Consider the following 24,226-nt stretch of genomic DNA (forward strand, 5'->3'; position numbering starts at 1 on the left):
TCTCCTGAGAGTCCGTCGTGTGTTCAGCAACAACCGCTTCGTCACGACAGCAGGTTCCCCCAAGCCCAAGATCTTGTCAATTTTGTTGAGGCCAGTTAAATAGTTCCAATGTTTAGATTTGGAGAGCAGTGCAAAAAGACGCAACGAGAAAGTTAAGACAAGACAAAACAAAGAAGCAAGCAGGAGAGATAAGGGAGAGGAAAGGGGAGCATTGAAAAAAAATATTTATGACGGATTTAACATTTTAATAACTGACCCTTTCATGTCCCTGAGACCAAACTTGAGGGGAGCTCTAAAAGTAAAAAAAAAAATATATATATATATATATATATATATACACACATATGTATACGTGTATATATATATATATATATATATATATATATATATATGTATATATATATATATAAATATAAATATATACATAAATACATATATATATATATATATATATATATATATATACATATATATACACATATATATATATATATGTATATATATATATATATATATGTATATATACACACACATATATATATATATATGTATATATATATATATATATATATATATATATATATTCTATTGGTTTTGAAAATTAAAAATATCAGATTGGCCCCGCATGCTTAAACTTTTCAGTGTGCGGCCCTCAATGGAAATAGTTTGATAGTTTGGACACCTCTGTTTTAAATCAAACAAATACTGTTTGGTCACTGACGGCTTACCGTAGTGTCTCAAATGACGGCCAAAGGGCGCATGCGCACTATGTGTTGCCATGCTTTGTATTTGGTTCCGGTGCCGATTTGATTGCTGCACAGACAGTAGCTATGGCGACTTTCAGGAAAAACGTGGAGGAAATTCGAAATCGAGTTGTTTTAACTGAATTCGTCGTGAGAAATGTGAGTAAGAATCATATTTCATATTTTTGCTGCGTTCATAAAAACATACACAAGGGACAAATTGACACCTCGTTGCCAAATGATGTGGTTTCTTAGGAAGAACAGCCACAATACTTCTGTAGTTGACCAAATTCCACTCTTTTTTTTATTTAAACATGTGACTCTTGTTATACTTGTAAACTAACCCAAACTTTAATGACTTGTACTTACATGAAATAACACGGATAAAACATATGTACAGTGGGGCAAAAAAGTATTTAGTCAGTCACGGATTGTGCAAGTTCTCCCACTTAAAATGATGACAGAGGTCTGTAATTTTCATCATAGGTACACTTCAACTGGGAGAGACAGAATGTGAAAATAAAATCCAGGAGTTCACATTGTAGGAATTTTAAAGAATTTATTTGTAAATTATGGTGGAAAATAAGTATGGTCAACCATTAAATGCTCTCACTGATGGAAGGAGGTTTTGGCTCAAAATCTCACGATACATGGCCCCATTCATTCTTTCCTTGACACGGATCAATCGTTCTGTCCCCATAGCAGAAAAACAGCCCCACAGCATGATGTTTCCACCCCCAAGCTTCACAGTAGGTATGGTGTTCTTGGGATGCAACTCAGTATTCTTCATCCTCCAAACACGACAAGTTGAGTTTATACCAAAATGGATACATGGATGATACAGCAGAGGATTGGATGAATGTCATGTGGTCAGATGAAACCAAAATAGAACTTTTTGGTATAAACTCAACTAGTCCCAAGAACACCACACCTACTGTGAAGCATGGGGGTGGAAACATCATGCTTTGAGGCTGTTTTTCTGCTATGGGGACAGAACGATTGATCCGTGTCAAGGAAAGAATGAATGGGGCCATGTATCGTGAGATTTTGAGCCAAAACCTCCTTCCATCAGTGAGAGCTTTGAATGGTTGACCAAATACTTATTTTCACCATAATTTACAAATAAATTATTTAAAATTCCTACAATGTGAATTCCTGGATTTTTTTTCACATTCTGTCTCTCACAGTTGAAATGTACCTATGATGAAAATCACAGACTTCTGTCATCATTTTAAGTGGGAGAACTTGCACAATCGGTGGCTGACTAAGTATTTTTTTACCCCACTGTACATATCAGCATTCATTGTAAGTTAAACATGCTTGGCCAATAACCATACAACACAGTCAAAGACAAAAAATATTTATGAAAGGGATTGGGTTGATAATAATACACAAATACAAACACATGAAAGAAAGAAAATATAGATGATAACATTATCAATCAATCAATGTTTACTTATATAGCCCTAAATCACTAGTGTCTGAAAGGGCTGCACAAACCACTACGACATCCTCGGGCAAGGAAAACTCACACCCAGTGGGACATCGGTGACAATAATGACTATGAGAACGTGATACTGTGATACTGATGATACTGATGACTATGAGAACATATGAGAACATGATACTGTGAAAGATCAATCCATAATGGATCCAACACAGTCGCGAGAGTCCAGTCCAAAGCGGATCCAACACAGCAGCGAGAGTCCCGTTCACAGCGGAGCCAGCAGGAAACCATCCCAAGCGGAGGCTGATCAGCAGCGCAGAGATGTCCCCAGCCGATACACAGGCGAGCAGTACATGGCCACCGGATCGGACCGGACTCCCTCCACAAAGGAGAGTGGGACATAGAAGAAAAAGAAAAGAAACGGCAGATCAACTGGTCTAAAAAGGGAGTCTATTTAAAGGCTAGAGTATACAAATGAGTTTTAAGGTGAGACTTAAATGCTTCTACTGAGGTAGCATCTCGAACTGTTACCGGGAGGGCATTCCAGAGTACTGGAGCCCGAAATGAAAAAGCTCTACAGCCCGCAGACTTTTTTTGGGCTTTGGGGATCACTAATAAGCCGGAGTCCTTTGAACGCAGATTTCTTGCCGGGACATATGGTACAATACAATCGGCAAGATAGGATGGAGCTAGACCGTGTAGTATTTTATACGTAAGTAGTAAAACCTTAAAGTCACATCTTAAGTGCACAGGAAGCCAGTGCAGGTGAGCCAGTACAGGCGTAATGTGATCAAACTTTCTTGTTCTTGTCAAAAGTCTAGCAGCCGCATTTTGTACCAACTGTAATCTTTTAATGCTAGACATGGGGAGACCCGAAAATAATACGTTACAGTAGTCGAGGCGAGACGTAACAAACGCATGGATAATGATCTCAGCGTCTTTAGTGGACAGAATGGAGCGAATTTTAGCGATGTTGCGGAGATGAAAGAAGGCCGTTTTAGTAACGCTTTTAATGTGTGCCTCAAAGGAGAGAGTTGGGTCGAAGATAATACCCAGATTCTTTACCGTGTCGCCTTGTTTAATTGTTTGGTTGTCAAATGTTAGAGTTGTATTATTAAATAGAGTTCGGTGTCTAGCAGGACCGATAATCAGCATTTCAGTTTTTTTGGCGTTGAGTTGCAAAAAGTTAGCGGACATCCATTGTTTAATTTCATTAAGACACGCCTCCAGCTGACTACAATCCGGCGTGTTGGTCAGCTTTAGGGGCATGTAGAGTTGGGTGTCATCAGCATAACAGTGAAAGCTAACACCGTATTTGCGTATGATGTCACCTAGCGGCAGCATGTAGATGCTGAAGAGTGCAGGGCCAAGGACCGAACCCTGGGGAACTCCACACGTTACCTTAACGTAGTCCGAGGTCACATTGTTATGGGAGACACACTGCATCCTATCAGTAAGATGAGAGTTAAACCAAGACAGGGCTAAGTCTGACATACCAATTCGTGTTTTGATACGTTCTAATAAAATATTATGATCGACAGTATCGAAAGCAGCGCTAAGATCGAGGAGCAGCAACATAGATGACGCATAAGAATCCATCGTTAGCAATAGATCATTAGTCATTTTTGCGAGGGCTGTCTCCGTCGAGTGATTTGCCCTGAAACCGGATTGAAAGGTTTCACATAGATTGGAAATAAGGTGACAAGAGATATATCAATAATGAATAAAGCAAAAATATGTTCTACTCCAAACTTCACTTCATATTTTCTACTGCTCGCTGGTGTTACCATATCTGAGTTATTGTGCAGAAATATGGGGAAATAACTACAAATGTACACTTCATTCACTTAATTATGCTACAAAAAAGGACAATTAGAATAACACATAATATTAGATTATAGAGAACATACAGACCCCTTTTTATTTATTATATCCAAAATATTGAAATTCAAAGATTCGGTGCATTTGCAACCATCTGAAATGATGCACAAAGCAAAGTATAACTTAATTGTTCTCAACAAAAGAGGAGAAATATAACTTAAGATAAAAAACTTAAAACATCTGTATGCACGTACAACACTTAAGACCTTTAGCATAACAGTATGTGGAATTAAATTACGGAATGGATTACGTAAAAAAAAAAAAAAAAATACTAATATGATCCAGTTTAAGAAGCTGTTCAAACTAAAAGTGTTTACAAAGTACAAAGAAGAATTATGATAAGTCGTGAATTTATTGAAAATGAAACATTATCCATCTAATCACTCGAATTAAAACAGATTTAACTACTTATGAGAAGACCTAAAGTATTTAGAACACATTGATATGAATTGAGTACAAATTGAAAACAGAAAGTAATTGCTGTGATGAATAAAAGGGACGGATTACCTAAGCCTTGCTTCTTCCTACTCCTTTTTAGTTCGTTTATCTTGAACATGCTTACGATACAATGTAATGCATCACATATTTCCAGTTGTTTAATTACAGCACGTCTGAAAAAGGAGTAGGAAGAAGCAGAGCCTATTTAATCCTACCCCTGTTCATATCATAGCAAATGTATCCAATTTCCTTGTTCTCTGTTTTTAACAGAACAGTGAATAAATAAATAATATACCATAAGTAAGTAAACTAATATTAAATACTTAAATAATCATTATCTAAAAAAAAAAGGTTGAATGTTCATCATAATTGTTGTTCTTTGTACTTTGTAAACACTTGTCGTTTGAAAAGTCTCTTAAACTGAATCATGTTGGTGTTTTGTTTGATTTCTTTGCTTAATCCATTCCATAATTTAATTCCACATTCAGATATGCTAAATGCTTTAAATTATGTATGCGCATACTAGTGTTGTAAATGAGATTTTTGGACATACTGTAAAGAAAATATGTTATGTATCATATTGATAATGTATACATGTTCAAAATACATTTCAACCAACCAACCAACATGCATGTCTGTCACAGTTTCACAACAATTTCACAATTTTACCAACTTTAATAAGATAAATCAATAGAGTCCAATATAATAATCCACAAAATCTAATTAAAAGTGTGTCATTAAATTAATGCAGTAACTGATTAACTTTTTTTTTCAGGCTCATACAACTGATTACCCTGGAAACTATCCTGGCTATGATGATAAATGGGATATGCAGAAATTTCAAAAGGTATTTTTTTCAAGAATGTGTGTGATGGCTAAAGGAATCCCAGTGGTCGAAACGCAAAGTTTCCTGTATAGTATGATGAGTAAGCCTTACAATTTTTTTATGAGACGTTCCTCAAATGTTTTTAAGCAAGGCTTACTCACTTCTTCCTTTGTCTGTTGTCAAACAGAAGTTTTACAAATACACGTGGATTGCATTACTATTATATTCTTTATCTGATTTTCAGAGTTTCAAAATTGATGTTGTGCAGCTGAATGAGAACTTTATGGAGTTTGACATGGTGGGAATCGATGCAGCCATTGCCAATGCCTTCAGAAGGATCTTAATAGCAGAGGTTTGTTTTATATCCGTCCGTGTTTTATGTTGACTAATGAAATCTCTTATTGGTGTACAGTTAAAGGGGAACTGCACTTTTTTTCTATTATTCACAATCACTATGTGAAACAAGAACACGTTTTCTCTTTTTTGTGTATTCAAAATTGCAAAAAAGGCTTGCAATACAATACTGCTAATATGAGATATCTAATCTATTTCGTTTATAAGGCTCTCCTAAAAAAACATCCAAAAACCCTCACCAATACTCCATTTACATTCCGTGATTTGCTTATTAACCAAGTAGTAGATAAATTATTATAGGAGCTAATGCTGAGGAACTGCTTTTAGTGACGCCACACATTGATCACAGAGACATAACTTATGCAGCTATGCTTAGTGAGCAAATGTAATGCTCGATCGTCCAGTTTGTGGTCAAAAAACAAAACAAACTGAAACACATTTAGGCAAGATGTCTTTTAATGACACGCAAACGTGCCACGATGGAGTGATGTCAGACAGCAACCAGAGACTTGTCAGTCACAGTGGACGCAATCTTGCTTCTAAGCAACTTTATAGACATGCACCTGGGGATAGGTTGATTGGCAACACTAAATTGGCCCTAGTGTGTGAATGTGAGTGTGAATGTTGTCTGTCTATCTGTGTTGGCCCTGCGATGAGGTGGCGACTTGTCCAGGGTCTACGGCGCCTTCCGCCTGATTGTAGCTGAGATAGGCACCAGCGCCCCCCGCGTCCCCAAAGGGAATAAGTGGTAGAAAATGGATGGATGGATGGATAATATTAGCCTGTGGATTAATGGATCGCTAGGACGGTTGACAACAAAAAAGTGTGTTCACTTTAAACGAAGACTCTGGGAATCACTAAGGAGCAAAAGTTTTCAGCCGGAGACAGCAAGATAGGATGGAGCTAGACCGTTTAGTATTTTATATGTAAGTAATAAAACCTTATAACCTTAGGGCGGCATGGCTCGGTTGGTAGAGCGGCCTTGCCATCAACTTGATGGTTCCAGGTCGATTCCCGCTTTTGCCATCCTCGTCACTGCCGTCGTGTTCTTGGGCAAGACACTTTATCCACCTGCTCCCACACTGATTTAAGTGTAGATAATGGGTTTCACTATGTAAAGCGCTATATAAATATAATTGACTTCGCTTAAAGTCACATCTTAAGTGCACAGGAAGCCAGTGCAGGTGAGCCAGTATAAGCGTAATATGATCAAACTTTCTTGTTCTTGTGAAAAGTTTAGCAGCCTATATTTTGTACCGATTGTAATCTTTTAAAGCTTGACACAGGGAGACTCGAACAAAATCCGTTTCAGTAATTGAGACGAGACCTAACGAACGCATGAATAATGATCTCAGTGTTGCTACTGGATACAATGGGATGGATTTTAGCGATATTTTGGAGGTATAAGAACGCTGTTATGGTAACATTCTAATGTGCGACTCAAACGAGAGAGTTGGGTCAAAAATAACGGCGAGATTTTTCACAAAGTTGCTTTATATATTTGTTTTGTTGGCATATTTTTGTGTGGTATCCGTAAATAAGTGCCTGTGTGTAGGAGGACCGATTATCAACATTTTCCTTTTTTTAGTGTAAAGATGCAAAAAGTTACTGGATATCCATTGTTTAATTTCATTTAGACACACCTCCAGCTGACTGCAATCCGACGTGGTGGTCAGCTTCAGGGACATGTAGAGTTGGGTGTCATCAGCATAACAGTGAAAGCTAACACCAAATTTGCTTACGATGTCCCTTCGCGGCAGTATATAAGTACCGAGGAGTGCAGAGCCAAGAACCGAACCATGTGGAACTCCGCATGTTACCTTAAAATACTCCAAGGTATGGGAGACGCACTGTATCCTGTCAGTAAGATAGGAGTTAAACCAAGACAAGGCTAATAAGTCTGACATACCAATACATGTTTTGATAAGTTCTATTTAGGGCTGGGCAATTATATGATTGTGATCGTTGATCGCGATGAATTTTAGTTCGATCACAGTAATAAGCTGTCAGCATATTTCCTCGATCAAACATGGCGGAGCTGTCCGTTTAAAAGTAACCGCAGTAGTAAACCGTAGGGAAGCAACGATGCTTGGTATAATCCTGCACGGAACAATCCACCTTTTTGATCGAGATACAGTGTGTGTCTGTGAATGTGTGTGTTTGTGTACGTTTGCATGTGTTTTTTAAAATGTGTTTGTGTCCGTGTATGAGCGGGACCTCCCGTTTCACCGCGTGAAAATCAAGCTCGTCACGACGTAATTAATGTTCCATCAGCGTTGTGCCTCTTCCCCTTACACAGCTTGGAAGAGCAGCCCAGAATAACAAAATGCAGAAATACGACTACCACTAGCATAAAAGTTGATACAACATTTGAAAGTAGCAGGGGCTTCAGTGATGGGCTTTAGTTTCACTATCTGCTGCAACGCCGTGGTAATCTTGCCCTGAATGCGAACTTGCAGGCCCTCACAGGAGTCTTTATTAGTCCCGACTGGGAGAATAAACACACCCACTAATTTAATCAGAAAAAATTATTTTATACATCAAAATATTTGTTTAATCAGGCTTCGCATGTGTGTGCAAAGATTCAACTTCTCTGATATAAAATGTACTATAACACTCTGCATACAGACACTTTGTGTTTAAATAATTTTGCAGTTTGTGGATAAAAGAAACATTTTGTTTCTGAAATAATCGTTAAACCTGTTTTGTGTTTCTACACATTATTTTATAGTACCTCAGATTCAAACTGAATTATAATGTACATTAATTCATGGAGACCCTGACACACTCCTTTCGCTCTTTTTTTTAAAGACTGTTTGGTTGAAGAAATGTTATTTGCTCTTAGTACGTTTGAACAGTGAATAATATAAGTTGTTAGTTATTGCTTTGTATATAATTGTGCTTCTAGGTACCCACCATGGCTATTGAAAAGGTTTTTATTTATAACAACACGTCTATTGTCCAAGATGAAGTGCTGGCACAGAGACTAGGCCTCATCCCCATCAAAGCTGACCCCTGCCTGTTTGAATACAGAAGCACCGGTAAGCCCTTATACTGAAAATAAATATATACACAATGTTTTCTTTGATGTTTATTAGTAACATTTTTTTTTTCCCTTTTGACTTCATTATAAATTTTGCCAAGTGCACTGTGATATTTATGACATGACCTGATTATTATAACTAATTTTGGCCCCAAATAATTTTCTCCTATTAATCAAAGCAGAGGCTACACTAAGAACTTTTTAATAAAATCTATGTTTAAGTTTCAGAAACAGCTAATTTAATCTTAAATACCGACACAAAGATTTAGGATGTGTAACTTAAGTTAAAAAAAAAAAAAAATAAGTAAGTGTACCTGTAATTCTTAAAATGTAAATAAGAAACAGCTGATGGAAGTTAAACATTATTCAAGGTTTATAAACTTGCAGTAGTTTGCAGTAAGCCAACAAAACATAATTTATTTTATATTGACAATCTATTGATATTTTGTAAATTCTTAAAAGAAATATAATTTACAATAGGGATTAGATACTTTTGAGTGTAACTGTTGCTCCACCCACTTTTCCCCCACAGGAACTTTTTGTATGTGTGTTAACTACAGGTTCCTGGTCGTTTTGGCTGAGAAAAGGCTTTGAACTCAGTACTATTAGTCTCGGACAGACTGTGTTTAATGTTCTTTCAAGCATACAGCTGCAACTAATGATTATTTTGATAGTCGATTAGTCGGCGATTATCTTAACGATTAGTTGACTAATCTGATAATAAAGCGTACAAATTTAATGGCTTTAATTTTTCCATGAACTTCAAAATGAAGCTTAAGTTATTTTAGGCATTTTCTTACTAACTAGGGCTGCAACGATTAGTCGACATTATCAACAAATGTCGACAATAAAAGTTGTTTTCGGCAATTTTATTTGTTGACAATAGTCTTGACGTCATCGCTTGTGTTTTTTCTGGGCGGAAGTGGGTCACTCGCAAAAATAACGCCAGTGATTACATGTAGTGTTTGAGGATATTTCCTCTTATTCTTGTGAAAAACATGAATACCTTGCCCAGTTTGCAAAGTGCACCTTGTTTTTATGGCAGTAGACCTGTGATACGCGAACATTCACAGCGAAGGCATGATGTCGAACGTTTGGAGAGAGGATGCGGTCTAAACCTCGGTAAGAGTGTTAGCTTCTACCTTGCTAACTAGCGAACAAGAATAAGATGAAGTTGTGTGAAAAATACTTTATAATTTTAGCCAAAGTCACACAAAATATTTCTCTTTTTAAGGAAGTTAGATTTTGTGTTTTGTTTGTTTTCATTGCTGTTATTTTAACTGTTTAAAAATAATGAATAAATACATAAACAATGTTAATAGTTGTTGTTTTTTTAGCATTTTGCCTTTAATTTCTTTTAAATGGACAACATTTTATTTTTTGTAACAGCTGAATGAGCAGCAGAGTTACAGTAAAAATAAATATTTCTGAATGAATTAGTTATCTATATTGTTTCTAAGCACATGCCTAAAATAACTAAAGCTGCATTTAGAAGTCGATGGAAAAATGAGAGCCATTATATATATGTGTACGCTTTATCTGATTAGTCGACTAATCGTAAAGATAGTCGTTGACTAACCGACTATCAAAATAATCGTTAGTTCTAGCCCTATTATTAATAGCAAAGATGAAAAATTCATTCATAAATATCTATTTTTACTGTAACTGCTGCTCATTGAGCTGTTACAAAAATTAAAATGACTATTAAAATGTTGTCCATTTTTAAAAGACAGGAAAGGCAAAGTGCTAAAAAAAAAAAAAAAACTTGTTTATGCAAAAAAAAAACGGTTTAAATAGCAGCAATGAAAACAAACAAAACTCAAAATCTAACTTCCTTTAAAAAGAAAACAATTTTGTGATGTTTAAAAACCTGCACACTGGTATATAGACTATTGATTAACGCTTGACAGTTTTTGCTCTGTAATAGACTCATTGAGTAGAATTCTATATTTGATTATTCTTAAAATGTTGGCTATGTAATAGATTGTATCTTTAATCTTATGATACCTCCACATTGGTGCCTGCCTGTCTGCGCGCGGTTCGTGTTTAAGTGCCTTTTTTTAATGGCATTGCAAATTGACGCTGCTTTTTAACACATTTGAATTGACAATGTGTGGTTGGCTGACTTTGTCTAAAATTATAGTAAATTTTCACAAAACTTTGTCTCACTCTTGTTAACTAGCCAGCAACGTAGAAGCTAATAGTAGTCTTACTGATGTTGTGTCATCATCCTCCTTCCCAATGTCCGAAATCATGTTTCTGCTTTAAATGCTCATGTATCACAGATGTAAACCCATAAAAAGAAGGTCTGCTTTAAAAAATCAGCAAGCGATTCATGTTTTTAACAAAAATAGGAGGAAATATCCTCACATTTTTCATGTTTTTACTGGCGATGTTTTTTGCAATTGACCCACTTCCGGCCCGAAAAACACGAGTGCTGACGTCACGACTATTGTCGACAAATATGATTGTCAGTGCCGAATTTTATTGTTGACAATGTCTACTAATTGTTACAGCCCTATTGGTAATGGAGAGAAGTACGTTTTGGAGGGAACAGACTTGGTTTTAGTTGGGTGTTTTGGTCACTGCACATTTGATTCCCCAAAACACCATTAATTATTTGAATGGCTCACATTGATCTCCCTTTTAGAGCTAGACTTAGACTTAGACAAACGTCGATGAGCCACAAGGGAAATTTTAAATTAATTAATTTCCATAGTAGCTCAGTTACAATGGTAGAAAGTGTAAGGATGGAGGACAATGCAGGTATTAATAGACTAAATATAGTAATGTAAAATATAACATACGTACGTAATATTTACATAATATATTTACAGTATAATATATATACCGATATATAATAATATATTATGTCTATATCATATACAGTATATAACCATTGCCATGTACAATATTACAGTATATGTGACAGGTGTCAGGTAAAAGACAGATATCATATTTTGTTATTTCCTTATCACAGGCAAACTTTCTGCTTTATTTGTGTTTTTAGATGAAGACTCTGCAAAGCAAGAAGAGTCAGAAATAGACACAATCAAACTACACCTAAAGATTAAATGTAGCAGGAACCCCAGAACAAGCAAGGATTCTTCTGATCCACGGGAACTCTATGAAAACCACGTAGGTATGTTCCACACAACAAGCCTGTGTTCCAATTTTGTAATTTTAGCCGATGCCCACTGTTTACTCTAAAGTCTGGGGCGGTATAGCTCGGTTGGTAGAGTGGCCGTGCCAGCAACTTGAGGGTTCCAGGTTCGATTCCCGCTTTCTCCATCCTAGTCACTGCCGTTGTGTCCTTGGGCAAGACACTTTACCCACCTGCTCCCAGTGCCACCCACACTGGTTTAAATGTAACTTAGATATTGGGTTTCACTATGTAAAAGTGCTTTGAGTCCTTGAGTAAGACACTTCACCCTTGCTCCTGATGGGTCGGGGGTTAGGGCCTTGCATGGCAGCTCCCGCCATCAGTGTGTGATTGTGTGTGTGAATGGGTGAATGTGGAAATTAGTGATGGGTTGATGAGGCGTCATGAAGCGATTCGACACATTGCAAAACTGTATTGATACTGTGTCCACACTGTGTCACTAAATACTGACATCTACTGGACATTAAAAATCCCTACAGGCAACCTATGGACCGACTCAACTGATACTGATTTTATGACCTAGTATATACAATAATATAAACCAAGTCATTGTATTTCGTTTATGATTATTTAATATCTTCATTTAAATAAAAATATATGTTAATCTTTTTTAGATACAGTCAATAAATAATGTAAACATGTACAAACCCCGTTTCCATATGAGTTGGGAAATTTTGTTAGATGTAAATATAAACGGAATACAATGATTTGCAAATCGTTTTCAACCCATTTTCAGTTGAATATGCTACAAAGACAACATATTTGATGTTCAAACTGATAAAAAATTTTTTTTTAGCAAATAATAATTAACTTTAGAATTTTGTCCAGGGTGTACCCCGCCTTCCGCCCGATTGTAGCTGAGATAGGCGCCAGGGCCCCCCGCGACCCCAAAAGGGAATAAGCGGTAGAAAATGGATGGATGGATGGATGGATTTGATGCCAGCAACACGTGACAAAGAAGTTGGGAAAGGTGGCAATAAATACTGACAAAGTTATTGAATGCTCATCAAACACTTATTTGGAACATACCGCAGGTGTGCAGGCTAATTGGGAACGGGTGGGTGCCATGATTGCGTATAAAAACAGCTTCCCAAAAAATGCTCAGTCTTTCACAAGAAAGGATGGGGCGAGGTACACCCCTTTGTCCACAACTGCGTGAGCAAATAGTCAAACAGTTTAAAAAAAACATTTCACAAAGTGCAATTGCAAGAAATTCAGGCATTTCAACATCTGTGTTCCATATTGTCATCAAAAGGTTCAGAGAATCTGGAGAAATCACTCCATGTAAGCAGCCTGGCCGGAAACCAACATTGAATGACCGTGACCTTCGATCCCTCAGATTGCACTGTATCAAAAAAACGACATCAATCTCTAAAGGATATCACCACATGGGCTCAGGAACACTTCAGAAAACCACTGTCAGTAACTACAGTTTGTCGCTACACCTGTAAGTGCAAGTTAAAGCTCTACTATGCAAAGCCAAAGCCATTTATCAACAACACCCAGAAACGCCGCCGGCTTTGCAGGGCCCAAGCTCATCTAAAATAGACTTATTCAAAGTGGAAAAGTGTTCTGTGGTCTGACGAGTGTACATTTCAAATTGTTTTTGGAAACTGTGGATCTCGTGTCCTCCTGATCAAAGAGGAAAAGAACCATCCGGACTTTTATTGGCGCAAAGTTCAAAAGCCAGCATCTGTGATGGTATGGGGGTGTATTATAGTGCACAAGGCATGGGTAACTTCCACATCTGTGAAGGCACCATTAATGCTGAAAGGTACTTACAGGTTTTGGAGCAGCGTATGTTGCCATCCAAGCAATGTCTTTTTTCATGGACTTCCCTGCTTATTTCACCAAGACAACGCCAAACCACATTCTACACGTGTTACAACAGCGTGGCTTTGTACTAAAAGAGTGCGGGTACTAGACTGGCTTACCTGTAGTCCAGACATGTCTGCCATTACAAAATGTGTGGCGCATTAAGAAGCCTAAAATACCACAACATAGACCACAGACTGTTGAACAACTTAAGCTGTACATCAAGCAAGAATGGGAAAGAATTCCTCCTGAAAAGCTTCAAAAATTGGTCACCTCAGTTTCCAAACGTTCACTGAGTAATGTTAAAGGAAAAGGCCATGTAACACAGTGGTAAAAATGCCGCTGTGCCAACTTTTTTGCAATGTGTTACTTCCATTAAATTCTAAGTTAATGATTATTTAAAAAAAAAAAATACGTATCTCGGTTCGAACATTCAACATCTTGTCTTTGCAGTCTATTCATATAGGTTGAAAAAGACTTGCAAATCATTGTATTCTGTTTTTATTTACCATTTACACAACCTGCCAACTTCACTGGTTTTGAGTTTTGTATATATATATATATATATATATATATATATATATATATATATACACATATATATATATATATATATACACACACACATTCCCAAATCTAAATGTAATAATATTCTTATTAATTCTTAATTAGTTTATTTATTTTTCATCTTATGTTGTGTTAAAAATAAATGTAAAGACATTTGAGAAGATGAGAATTTTTCAACAAAGCTTTTCTTATGGAACACCTGATGCGGCTTAGCCCCACCCAGACTCCGTCTACGGCGGCCCCCTAGGTAAATTGAGTTTGAGACCCCTGTCCTAGACCATTGGGGCAGCACTACAACCTTCTTTCAACTCACAAATGGCATTATGTCATTTTCCTGAAGGAAAAACTACTTAGATGAGATGAAATAACATGTTGAGCCATATAATAAGGGGTAGTATGCCGTGTACGAGAAACAGATGAGTGCTCATTGAAAGCATTAGAGTTGAGAGCGGGATCAGAAGTAGTATTATTGTTGATATGAAGCTGATTAATACAGCTTTTGCTGCTTTTTTTGAAGAGTCTTATTCACATATCTCCGGAATTGCAGAATTTGTGGAAATTATGAGAAAGTTTCATGTAAAAAAATTAGGTTTCACATTCATTTGTTTCGTTTTACATTGGTTCCTTTAAAAGCCAATATTTTTCCCACTGGCTGGGTTGCTTGGATGAGCGATATTTGACCCATTCCATATCCTTCTCTTTGATGAGGCTTATATGGTCAGAGTTCATTGATAGAGGATGTGAGCCTTTACTTTATCTCTGATGCTTCTTATGGGAGCATATTTATTAGTTACTTCACAACAAAATAAGAAATAATCAATATAAGGAAATCATTGAAATGTGTCCCAAATAATATTGATTACATCATGGTATAGGTTGATTGGCAACACTAAATTGGCCCTAGTGTGTGAATGGGAGTTTGAATGTTGTCCATCTGCTTTGGCCCCGCGATGAGATGGTGACTTGTCCAGATTGTACCCCGCTTTTCCATCTGATTGTAGATGGGATAGGCTCCAGCATCCCAGCAACCTTGAGAGTGACAAGTGGTAGAAAATGGATGTATGTATGGATTTATGAAGAGATCAGAGTTATTCTTTTTACACTGTCTAAATTGTGTATATTTTGGGGAGGATCGGGGCCAAAATAAAATAGTACATTTTTACCTTTGCATTTTACAATATGAGGAAACCCACAGGCCGAAAAAAAAAAGTGTGGGAATCCGCAGGGAAAGAAGGAAAATACGAGATTTCTCGGCAAATACAATAAGGTTTAAGGATATGGTTTAGCACATAGGCCAATCTTCTTTTTAGGGCAGTTGATGTATTCCCCAGCAGCCATTTTAGTCATTGTAGACAGGGGAGAAGGGAGCCTCCTTCATCATTCCTGCACACGACTTGAAGGACTTTTACTCAAGCATGTACCCAAGGAATGGTATGAATGAACATTTTAGCGGTATTAAAACTGTTACTTTTTTAAACCGCGATGTACCTTAAAATTAGTAACAGGTCCATATTTAGTCGTGACACTACAAAACTTGTGAAAGGCGGTCAACTTAAATATTAAATCGATCGCATGGAGGCCTTCATCTCGTAGTGCGCGCCTTATTGTCTGGGATGAAACCTGCGTTCCCCCCTCTGCAATGTCCTGTTGTAGTTCCTCAGCTGTTACCTGGGGGGTTTTCACCACTGTACGCTTCACAGCATCCTCTTTCTACCACGCCCAGGTAGTGTTTCCACTGTGCCTTTAGCTTTAAACTTGCGAATTATGCTCCCAACTGTGTCTCTTGGAATGTGTAATGTCTTTGCTATTTTCTTATATCCATATCCTTTCTTATGAACAGTAATTACCTCCTCTCTTGACTTCTTTCACCACTCCCTGGACTTCACCATGTTGCAAATACACCATTGACCATCTACAAGAAGCTGAGCGTCACAGTCTTTTTCAATCAGTTTAATTGTTGCTCGTTATGGTTCTAATCACGTCTACCGGTGTTTTCAACACCTGATTGAAAAGACCTTATTCAAATTCTGTTCTTAAGAGTTATGATCTTCAAGGGGTTGAATCATTTTGTCAATGAGATATTAAGAAAAATGTCATTTTTTGGTATTTTGTAAAACACAGTGTTACAATTTAAGTTGCATTTGTCTATTTGAAAAATCTTTATTTGATATGACTATAAACAAAATACGGAATAAATATCCAACTTGCTAAAACACCTACAACAACTGTAGTCCCGCACGGCCTCTGCAATAGAGCGCGCAACATGACATTGGTGTGTGGATACTGTGATCTGTGTGGCGGCAAATAGTGGAGATTTCTTTTTTAATGGTATTAATTCATCCATCCATCTTCTTCCGCTTATCCGAGGTCGGGTCGCGGGGGCAACAGCTTAAGCAGGGAAGCCCAGACTTCCCTCTCCCAAAACATTAAAATTGACACTGGTATTAATTCACTTATGTCAATTTCAATGTTGGTCAAGTGCATTTAATAGAAAAAAATATTGAAGTTACTCGATTAAATCCGACAAACTAATTGATGGATTACTGGATTACTAAAATAATCGATAGCTGCAATCCTAATATTGTTCAAATGTTACTTTTAAGAATCGGGACATTTCAAAGTGCTTCCAGCACACCTAAAGTGGTTGTCTTCCACAATCTACTGTACTGTATGATAACATTCCAAATATGTATTTAATAAAGCATTGATTTTATTAAACTTATTGGATAAGGGCCTTGATCTAAAATTTATGGACAGGCTCTTTTTCCTGTTTTATTAATAATTGTCACCCATCCTCATTGTAGTTTATTCCAGAGACATTAAGTGGGTTCCCATTGGTAACCAGGCTGACGTGTTTGCCGACTCCAACATTGGACCAGTCCATGATGACATCCTGATAGCACTGCTTCGTCCAGGACAAGAACTTGACATTATCATGCACTGCGTCAAAGGAATTGGTGAGTCCCACTTTTCTTTCTGTCGTGTATTTATGAACCCTGCAAAAGACCTTGACTTCTTATTGGCCCTGCTTTTTACCCGTGCTTGGTTTGCGTAACCAATCAGATGAGGCTGTGGAGGGGACAATGCTTAATTCAGAGAGGCAAAGCAGCATTGGAGTCAAAATAACCAGGCCTGTTAATACATCCATCCATTTTTCTACCGCTTATTCCTTTCGGTGAAGTGGTGGGCGCTGGAGCCTCTCAGCTAGAATCGGGCAGAAGGCGGGGTACACCCTGGACAAGTCGCCACCTCATCACAGGGCCCACACAGATAGACAGACAACATTCACACTCACGTTCACACACTAAGGCCAATTTAGTGTTGCCAATCAACCTATCCCCAGGTGGGGGGGACGCTGGAGTACCCGGAGGGGAACCCACGCAGTCACGGGGAGAACATGCAAACTCCACACAGAAAGATCCCGAGCGCAGGATCGAACCCAGGATCATCGTATTGTGAGGCAGACGCACTAACCCCTCCTCCACCATGCTGCACTGGGCCTATTTAATTGAAAAAAAAAAATCTGTACAATGAGTGTTAGATTTAAAATGATAGGAATAAAAATAGAGAGAAATATTTCTATTTATTATCAATATTAGAAAAATAATAAAGATGGCTGATACTGATATACGTCTAAATAACAAATATCGAAGCTGATAATCGGCCCGGTCGGTAATTGGTTGAGCCCTAATCAGTCAATAACAATTTTTTTCTGTACTCAACAGGGAAGGATCATGCAAAGTTCTCTCCAGTGGCCACCGCAAGTTATCGCCTCCTGCCAGAGATCACACTCCTGGATAGAGTTGTGGGAGAGAAGGCAGAGCGTCTTAAACAATGCTTTTCACAAGGAGTTATAGAAGTGGAAGATATTCATGGTAAGAATGTTCCCCAGTGATTACTTAGTTACAAAGTGCTTTGAACTGGGGATGTTCCAATCAGCGTTTTGTCTTGCCAATTCCGATACCTATCAACCATGAGTGAGATCAGCCTATACCAATCACATGTATTAACCAATATTTTTTAAATGTATTATGGTGGGAAAAGTTAGGTATTGATAATGTTAATAATACTATTAATGTTATATATTTTAGTTTGGCGTGGTGATGGAGATTTTTGCTCATACACAAAGACTTCTTGCGTGGACTGGCGCACGCTTCAGTTATTCTCTGCCACTTTGGTTGTGAAATTCCTTGATTTGATATGCAGCGAAGTCTGTTTTTGTTTTTGTTTTTTTAAACCTAGTTTCGCTGATAATTACCCTCATTTAAAAGGGAACTGCACGTTTGGGGAATTTGCTAATGATTCACTATCCTAATGTAAGACAAAACACATTTTTCTGTTTTTTATGCTTTCTAAATATTAAATAAATGTCCGCTTACAAGGGAGCCTATGGGAGTCGGTGTATTCTGCCTACAAAACCCTTAAAACATTCAAACACCTCCATTAAGGTTTTATACACATGCTGTTAGTGTATATGTAAAGTAATAAAAGGCATGTTAATAATAATGTTTAGTGTTTTACATATTTGGATAATTTTAAGCATAAGCAGGTCATTCATTTAAAAAACGCTGCCATTAGAAGGCCGACTGATAGAATATTGTTATATTCACATTGAGATTAAAAATAGCTCTCAATTCTCGCAAAGAAAAGGGGGATGGAACTAAGCGCCATTCTGTGTGGTTCCCGCTATTTTTGGGTCTAAATTGGCTGTTCGAAGTGTACCAACTTGTCCTTCTACTATCCAGGTGAGAGGCATGATTTAAAATCTACAATAAACTTCCATGAGCAAAGGAAGCGAGGAAACAGCAGACCACTCGATGATGTAAACTGATAACAACGCTCCTATAGTTTGTCTGTGTTAGTGCTTGTAATAACAATATCACTAATACTTGGTTAATTTTAAAGTGACGGAATGTAAATGGAGCTTTTTGGATGTTTTTTTTTTTTTTTTTTTTTGGTTTAATGGGCGGAATATAGTATTTCCCATTGGCTCGGCTGTAAGTGGACTTTTATTTCCGCTTATTCACGAGTTAGAAGGGGGGAAAAATACATCTGTCATCATGTGCTTCATAATTCTAAAAAACAAAGCGCAGTTGAATCGTGGCAGCCAAAATCGTAATCGTGATTAAAAGTATCCATCCATCCATCCATCCATCATCTTCCGCTTATCCGAGGTCGGGTCGCGGGGGCAGCAGCCTAAGCAGGGAAGCCCAGACTTCCCTCTCTCCAGCCACTTCGTCTAGCTCTTCCCGGGGGATCCCGAGGCGTTCCCAGGCCAGTCGGGAGACATAGTCTTCCCAGCGTGTCCTGGGTCTTCCCCGTGGCCTCCTACCAGCTGGACGTGCCCTAAACACCTCCCTAGGGAGGCGTTCGGGTGGCATCCTGACCAGATGCCCGAACCACCTCATCTGGCTCCTCTCGATGTGGAGGAGCAGCGGCTTTACGTTGAGCTCCTCCCGGATGGCAGAGCTTCTCACCCTATCTCTAAGGGAGAGCCCCGCCACCCGGCGGAGGAAACTCATTTCGGCCGCTTGTACCCGTGATCTTATCCTTTCGGTCATGACCCAGAGCTCATGACCATAGGTGAGGATGGGAACGTAGATCGACCGGTAAATTGAGAGCTTTGCCTTCTGGCTCAGCTCCTTCTTCACCACAACGGATCGATACAACGTCCGCATTACTGTAGACACCGCACCGATCCGCCTGTCGATCTCACGATCCACTCTTCCCCCACTCGTGAACAAGACTCCTAGGTACTTGAACTCCTCCACTTGGGGCAGGGTCTCCTCCCCAACCCGGAGATGGCACTCCACCCTTTTCCGGGCGAGAACCATGGACTCGGACTTGGAGGTGCTGATTCTCATTCCGGTCGCTTCACACTCGGCTGCGAACCGATCCAGTGAGAGCTGAAGATCCCGGCCAGATGAAGCCATCAGGACTACATCATCTGCAAAAAGCAGAGGTCTAATCCCGTGGCCACCAAACCGGATCCCCTCAACGCCTTGGCTGCGCCTAGAAATTCTGTCCATAAAAGTTATGAACAGAATCGGTGACAAAGGACAGCCTTGGCGGAGTCCAACCCTCACTGGAAACGTGTCCGACTTACTGCCAGCAATGCGGACCAAGCTCTGGCACTGATCATACAGGGAGCGGACTGCTACAATAAGACAGTTCGGTACCCCATACTCTCTGAGCACTCCCCACAGGACTTCCCGAGGGACACGGTCGAATGCCTTCTCCAAGTCCACAAAGCACATGTAGACTGGTTGGGCAAACTCCCATGCACCCTCAAGAACACTGCCGAGAGTATAGAGTTGGTCCACGGTTCCACGACCAGGACGAAAACCACACTGTTCCTCCTGAATCCGAGGTTCGACTATCCGGCGTAGCCTCCTCTCCAGTACACCTGAATAAACCTTACCGGGAAGGCTGAGGAGTGTGATCCAACGATAGTTGGAACACACTCTCCGGTCCCCCTTCTTTGGTTAATTTTCAGGTCACGACATGTAAATGGACTATCGTTGGTGGTTTCTGAATGTTTTTACAGTAAAAAAGGGTAAGTAATGGCCGTAATAGAGGACCCTCGATCTGTTGACTCAATTGTTAGCCCTTTACGATTTTGAATGCATAAAAAAACAAGCATATGTGTTCTTGTCTTGCATAAGGATTGTAAATGATAAACAGCACATCTATTTCCAACGTTTGCGTATTTCCAGTTTGGCTGATCTGATACCATGGTCAGATATTTAGAGAGGAATATTCAAAATGGCTGACTGAATTTGTGGCATTATGTGATGTTTAGACAATATTTGCACATACTTTGCAGAGCAAAAATACAATTGAATATGGTTTCATGGATACAGTGAAACACAAATAAGCATATTAAGTCAACTTGTTTTTCCACTCTTCTGCTACTTCAAAGAAATGGAAGGCTTTACCCCCAGTAGATGCAATAATAATATGTTTTAATATTATAATAATTATGATTAATATTACCCACTAATGGTAATCATACATGAAACATTTAATAAAACTTGATAATTGAGGATTAACATACTAAGAAATGTATTTAATGTGTTGTAATGAAGGGTTATTAACTTGTGGGAATGGCTCCAAAAATGAATAAAGTATCTGCCAGAGATAGGATTTCATTGATACAGATACCAATATGGATACCGGTATCCATCGGTACTCTTATCAATACTATAAGTAATTGGTGTATATAATCATGTGGAAAAAAATGTATTACCAATTTTATTAGCGCAAAAGGTTTAACATCAACATGTGCAAAAAAACAACCTTTTAAATGATATATAATATATAATAAATACCAAAACAATCAATCAGTATGTTAGGTGGGTGTGCAACACAAACACGGCGTGATGGAGTGACGTTAGACGTCGACTAGAGACCTGTCTGCAGATCCTGTCTTGCCTCAGAGCAAATTGGATTTTTATATTACTTTAATTTTTCACTTTTTTAAGTGGATTAACCTTAACTTTTTCCTGTTGAATACTGAATCGCAAGGAGGACAGTTGATTGAGCACAGATATGAGTAAAGCGAGTTTACTGTAAAATGACTAACTCTTATTCCAGTGCGTGACTTTGAGGAGGAAATGTTACAAATTTTGTGTGGTGTTGCCTCCTTGTTTGTGATTATTTCAAGCTGAGTGTCAGATTCTACCCGTGTCTTTTTTATGGAGCAGCTGCATTTGAAGTGAATGTGACACAGTGCTAAAATTACTATGTCAGCTGGATTGAAATAAAAATACAGATGGCGGTATTATATGTCCGACCCAATTAGAAACCGGTACCAAAAAATACCGGTACTCGGTATACATCCTTAGCCAGAGGCGTTCGGCTTTTGGGATTGAAATCGAAAGGCATTTATCCGCATTTTTAACAGTCTGTGTGAGGGTTGTAATATTTCATATCTTGTTTTCTTCAGGGGAAAAGGTTGCAAAAGTAGTGAACAGTCGCTTGGATACATGCAGCAGAGAAGTTCTACGTCATGATGACCTTAAGGATCTGGTGAAGCTTGGAAGAGTGCGAGACCATTTCATCTGTACGTTATTTTCCAATTGCACTTAGTTAAAAGACCAAAAAAAACCTGATGTGATGTTTGGATTTGAGCTCTGTCCTTGTCATCTTGTTTAAGTTACAATCTTTGTTTAAGCTAAGCCTGCTCATAGCATCCTCTGAAGTTGAAATTTGTGGGGGATTTTCTCAAATGCTGACTAAAGGACTAGACAAAAATCCACTGCAGAGTATTTGAAGATCAGTAAAAATATCTTGCCAAGCAAGAAGAAACATCTGTCTTACCCAAATTACAATATTACCTTGCAATACGAGTTTAATTGGTTCTGTGACGCAGTTCCTATCTTGAAAAGGTCTTATTGCGAAACGGTGTCATCCTTTGAAATTAATTTAAAATCCATTTAAAGCGTGCTTGACCCCCCAAAACGCCAACATTTTAAAATAGATAATGACTTATAAAATGAAAACACAAACCTTTGGATAAGACAAAATGATTGTGAAAAACAATACAATAGAATGTTGTAAAGACAACTACAACATTTTTATGATCTAATGTAATTAGATTAGATTAGATCAGATAGTACTATATTTATTCATTCAGGAGAGTTCCTTCAGGAAAATTAAAATTTTCAGCACAATCACATTCAAGATCTGACAAACATTACAGGGAGACAGAACAGGATCGCTGACGGGTCTGCCAGCTTCCAGCGCCCCTTACAAAAAAGGTGAGATACAGGTAAACAAGTGGGGGGAATGAGAGAAAAAAATAGAAGAATAAAATAAAATAAAAAAATCGGTCTAAGCCTGGGCCCTGGAGAGGGGGTCCAGACTGAGGCCAAGGGATAAAAACAACAACAACTCATAGCCATAGTACACATCCCTCTCACTTGTGTGTAAGAGGCAAACATCAAAGAACACAAAGGACATGAAAGACATTAAAGCAGCGGATACAACCAGCCACTTCTACATACAGCTATGAATAAAAGGTAAAATAAACATATACACTATGGTGGACTCTGCGGTGTTCCACGATCTGTGTAATCTACTAATAAAAGTATCAATCGTCCGCTGGGGTGGAGGGAGTATGGCGACCCCGAACGGGACAAGCGGTAGGAAATGGATGGATGGATGGACGTCCAGCATTTACCTTAAAGAGTGTCAAACACACTATCCGCAGCTTCTCCATGATCTCCAAATCTCACCATAAATTGCCCTTTTTTCAAAGATGGCCCCCCCTTGTCCTTGTAAATATTAAAATGCAGTTTGTTTGTGATGTTAATGATTTTAGGTAATCCTAAACTACATTTCAGAGTAGTGATGTCATGCACCTTGTCTAAATCTCACCTAACTTGTTCCAAATATTTGTGCTGTCAAACATAGTATTAATGTTATTGATAAATTAGTTTTAATCCGCACATCACTACGGGTGTGAATAATAATAATAAAAAAACAATAACATTAAAAACCTAAATAGCACAAATGTTTATTTTGGCAGCACAAATGTTTGGGACAAGTTCTGCGTCCTGTGACAAGTAGTGACCAATATTAGCATCCAGTGCTATGAGTTTAATTATTTTTTGAGTTCAAAGATTAGAAAACACCAGAGGTGCTTATTCTTCTTACATAATAAATATTGTATGCACTGTCTTGTTTTATCGTTACAATTCTTATGATAAATATGATGATATATTGTTTGTTTGTTTTTCCAACAGTTTCTGTGGAGTCGACCGGAATCCTGCCGCCGAATCTGCTGGTAACAGAAGCTATCAAAGTTCTTATGGCCAAGTGTCAGCGATTCCTCAGTGAAATGGACACGCCTAACATAGAGTGAACGAAAGAGCCCTGCTCCAACTAAATCTTACTCTATGAAATTGTTGAAACTTGCTTTTGCAATAAAACTATTAAAACTTAA

General features: G+C 38.2%; 1 protein-coding gene across 2 annotated transcripts; it reads left to right on the forward strand.

The window, feature by feature from the left end:
- Positions 1-742: 742 nt before the first annotated feature.
- Positions 743-24,226, forward strand: polr1c (RNA polymerase I and III subunit C). 2 transcript variants are annotated; one of them, XM_061911119.1, is made up of 9 exons: positions 743-902; positions 5,285-5,356; positions 5,580-5,687; positions 8,598-8,730; positions 11,743-11,874; positions 17,082-17,234; positions 18,003-18,152; positions 22,226-22,342; positions 24,027-24,226. In XM_061911119.1, the coding sequence occupies exons 1-9, from the start codon at positions 831-833 to the stop codon at positions 24,143-24,145; spliced, it is 1,056 nt and encodes a 351-aa protein (XP_061767103.1). In that variant the 5' UTR covers positions 743-830; the 3' UTR covers positions 24,146-24,226. The 2 variants fall into 2 exon arrangements, with proteins under 2 accessions (XP_061767103.1, XP_061767104.1); XM_061911120.1 differs by lacking the exon at positions 22,226-22,342.

The sequence above is a fragment of the Nerophis ophidion genome, linkage group LG09, assembly GCF_033978795.1.
Source record: "Nerophis ophidion isolate RoL-2023_Sa linkage group LG09, RoL_Noph_v1.0, whole genome shotgun sequence".
Lineage (NCBI taxonomy): Eukaryota > Metazoa > Chordata > Actinopteri > Syngnathiformes > Syngnathidae > Nerophis > Nerophis ophidion.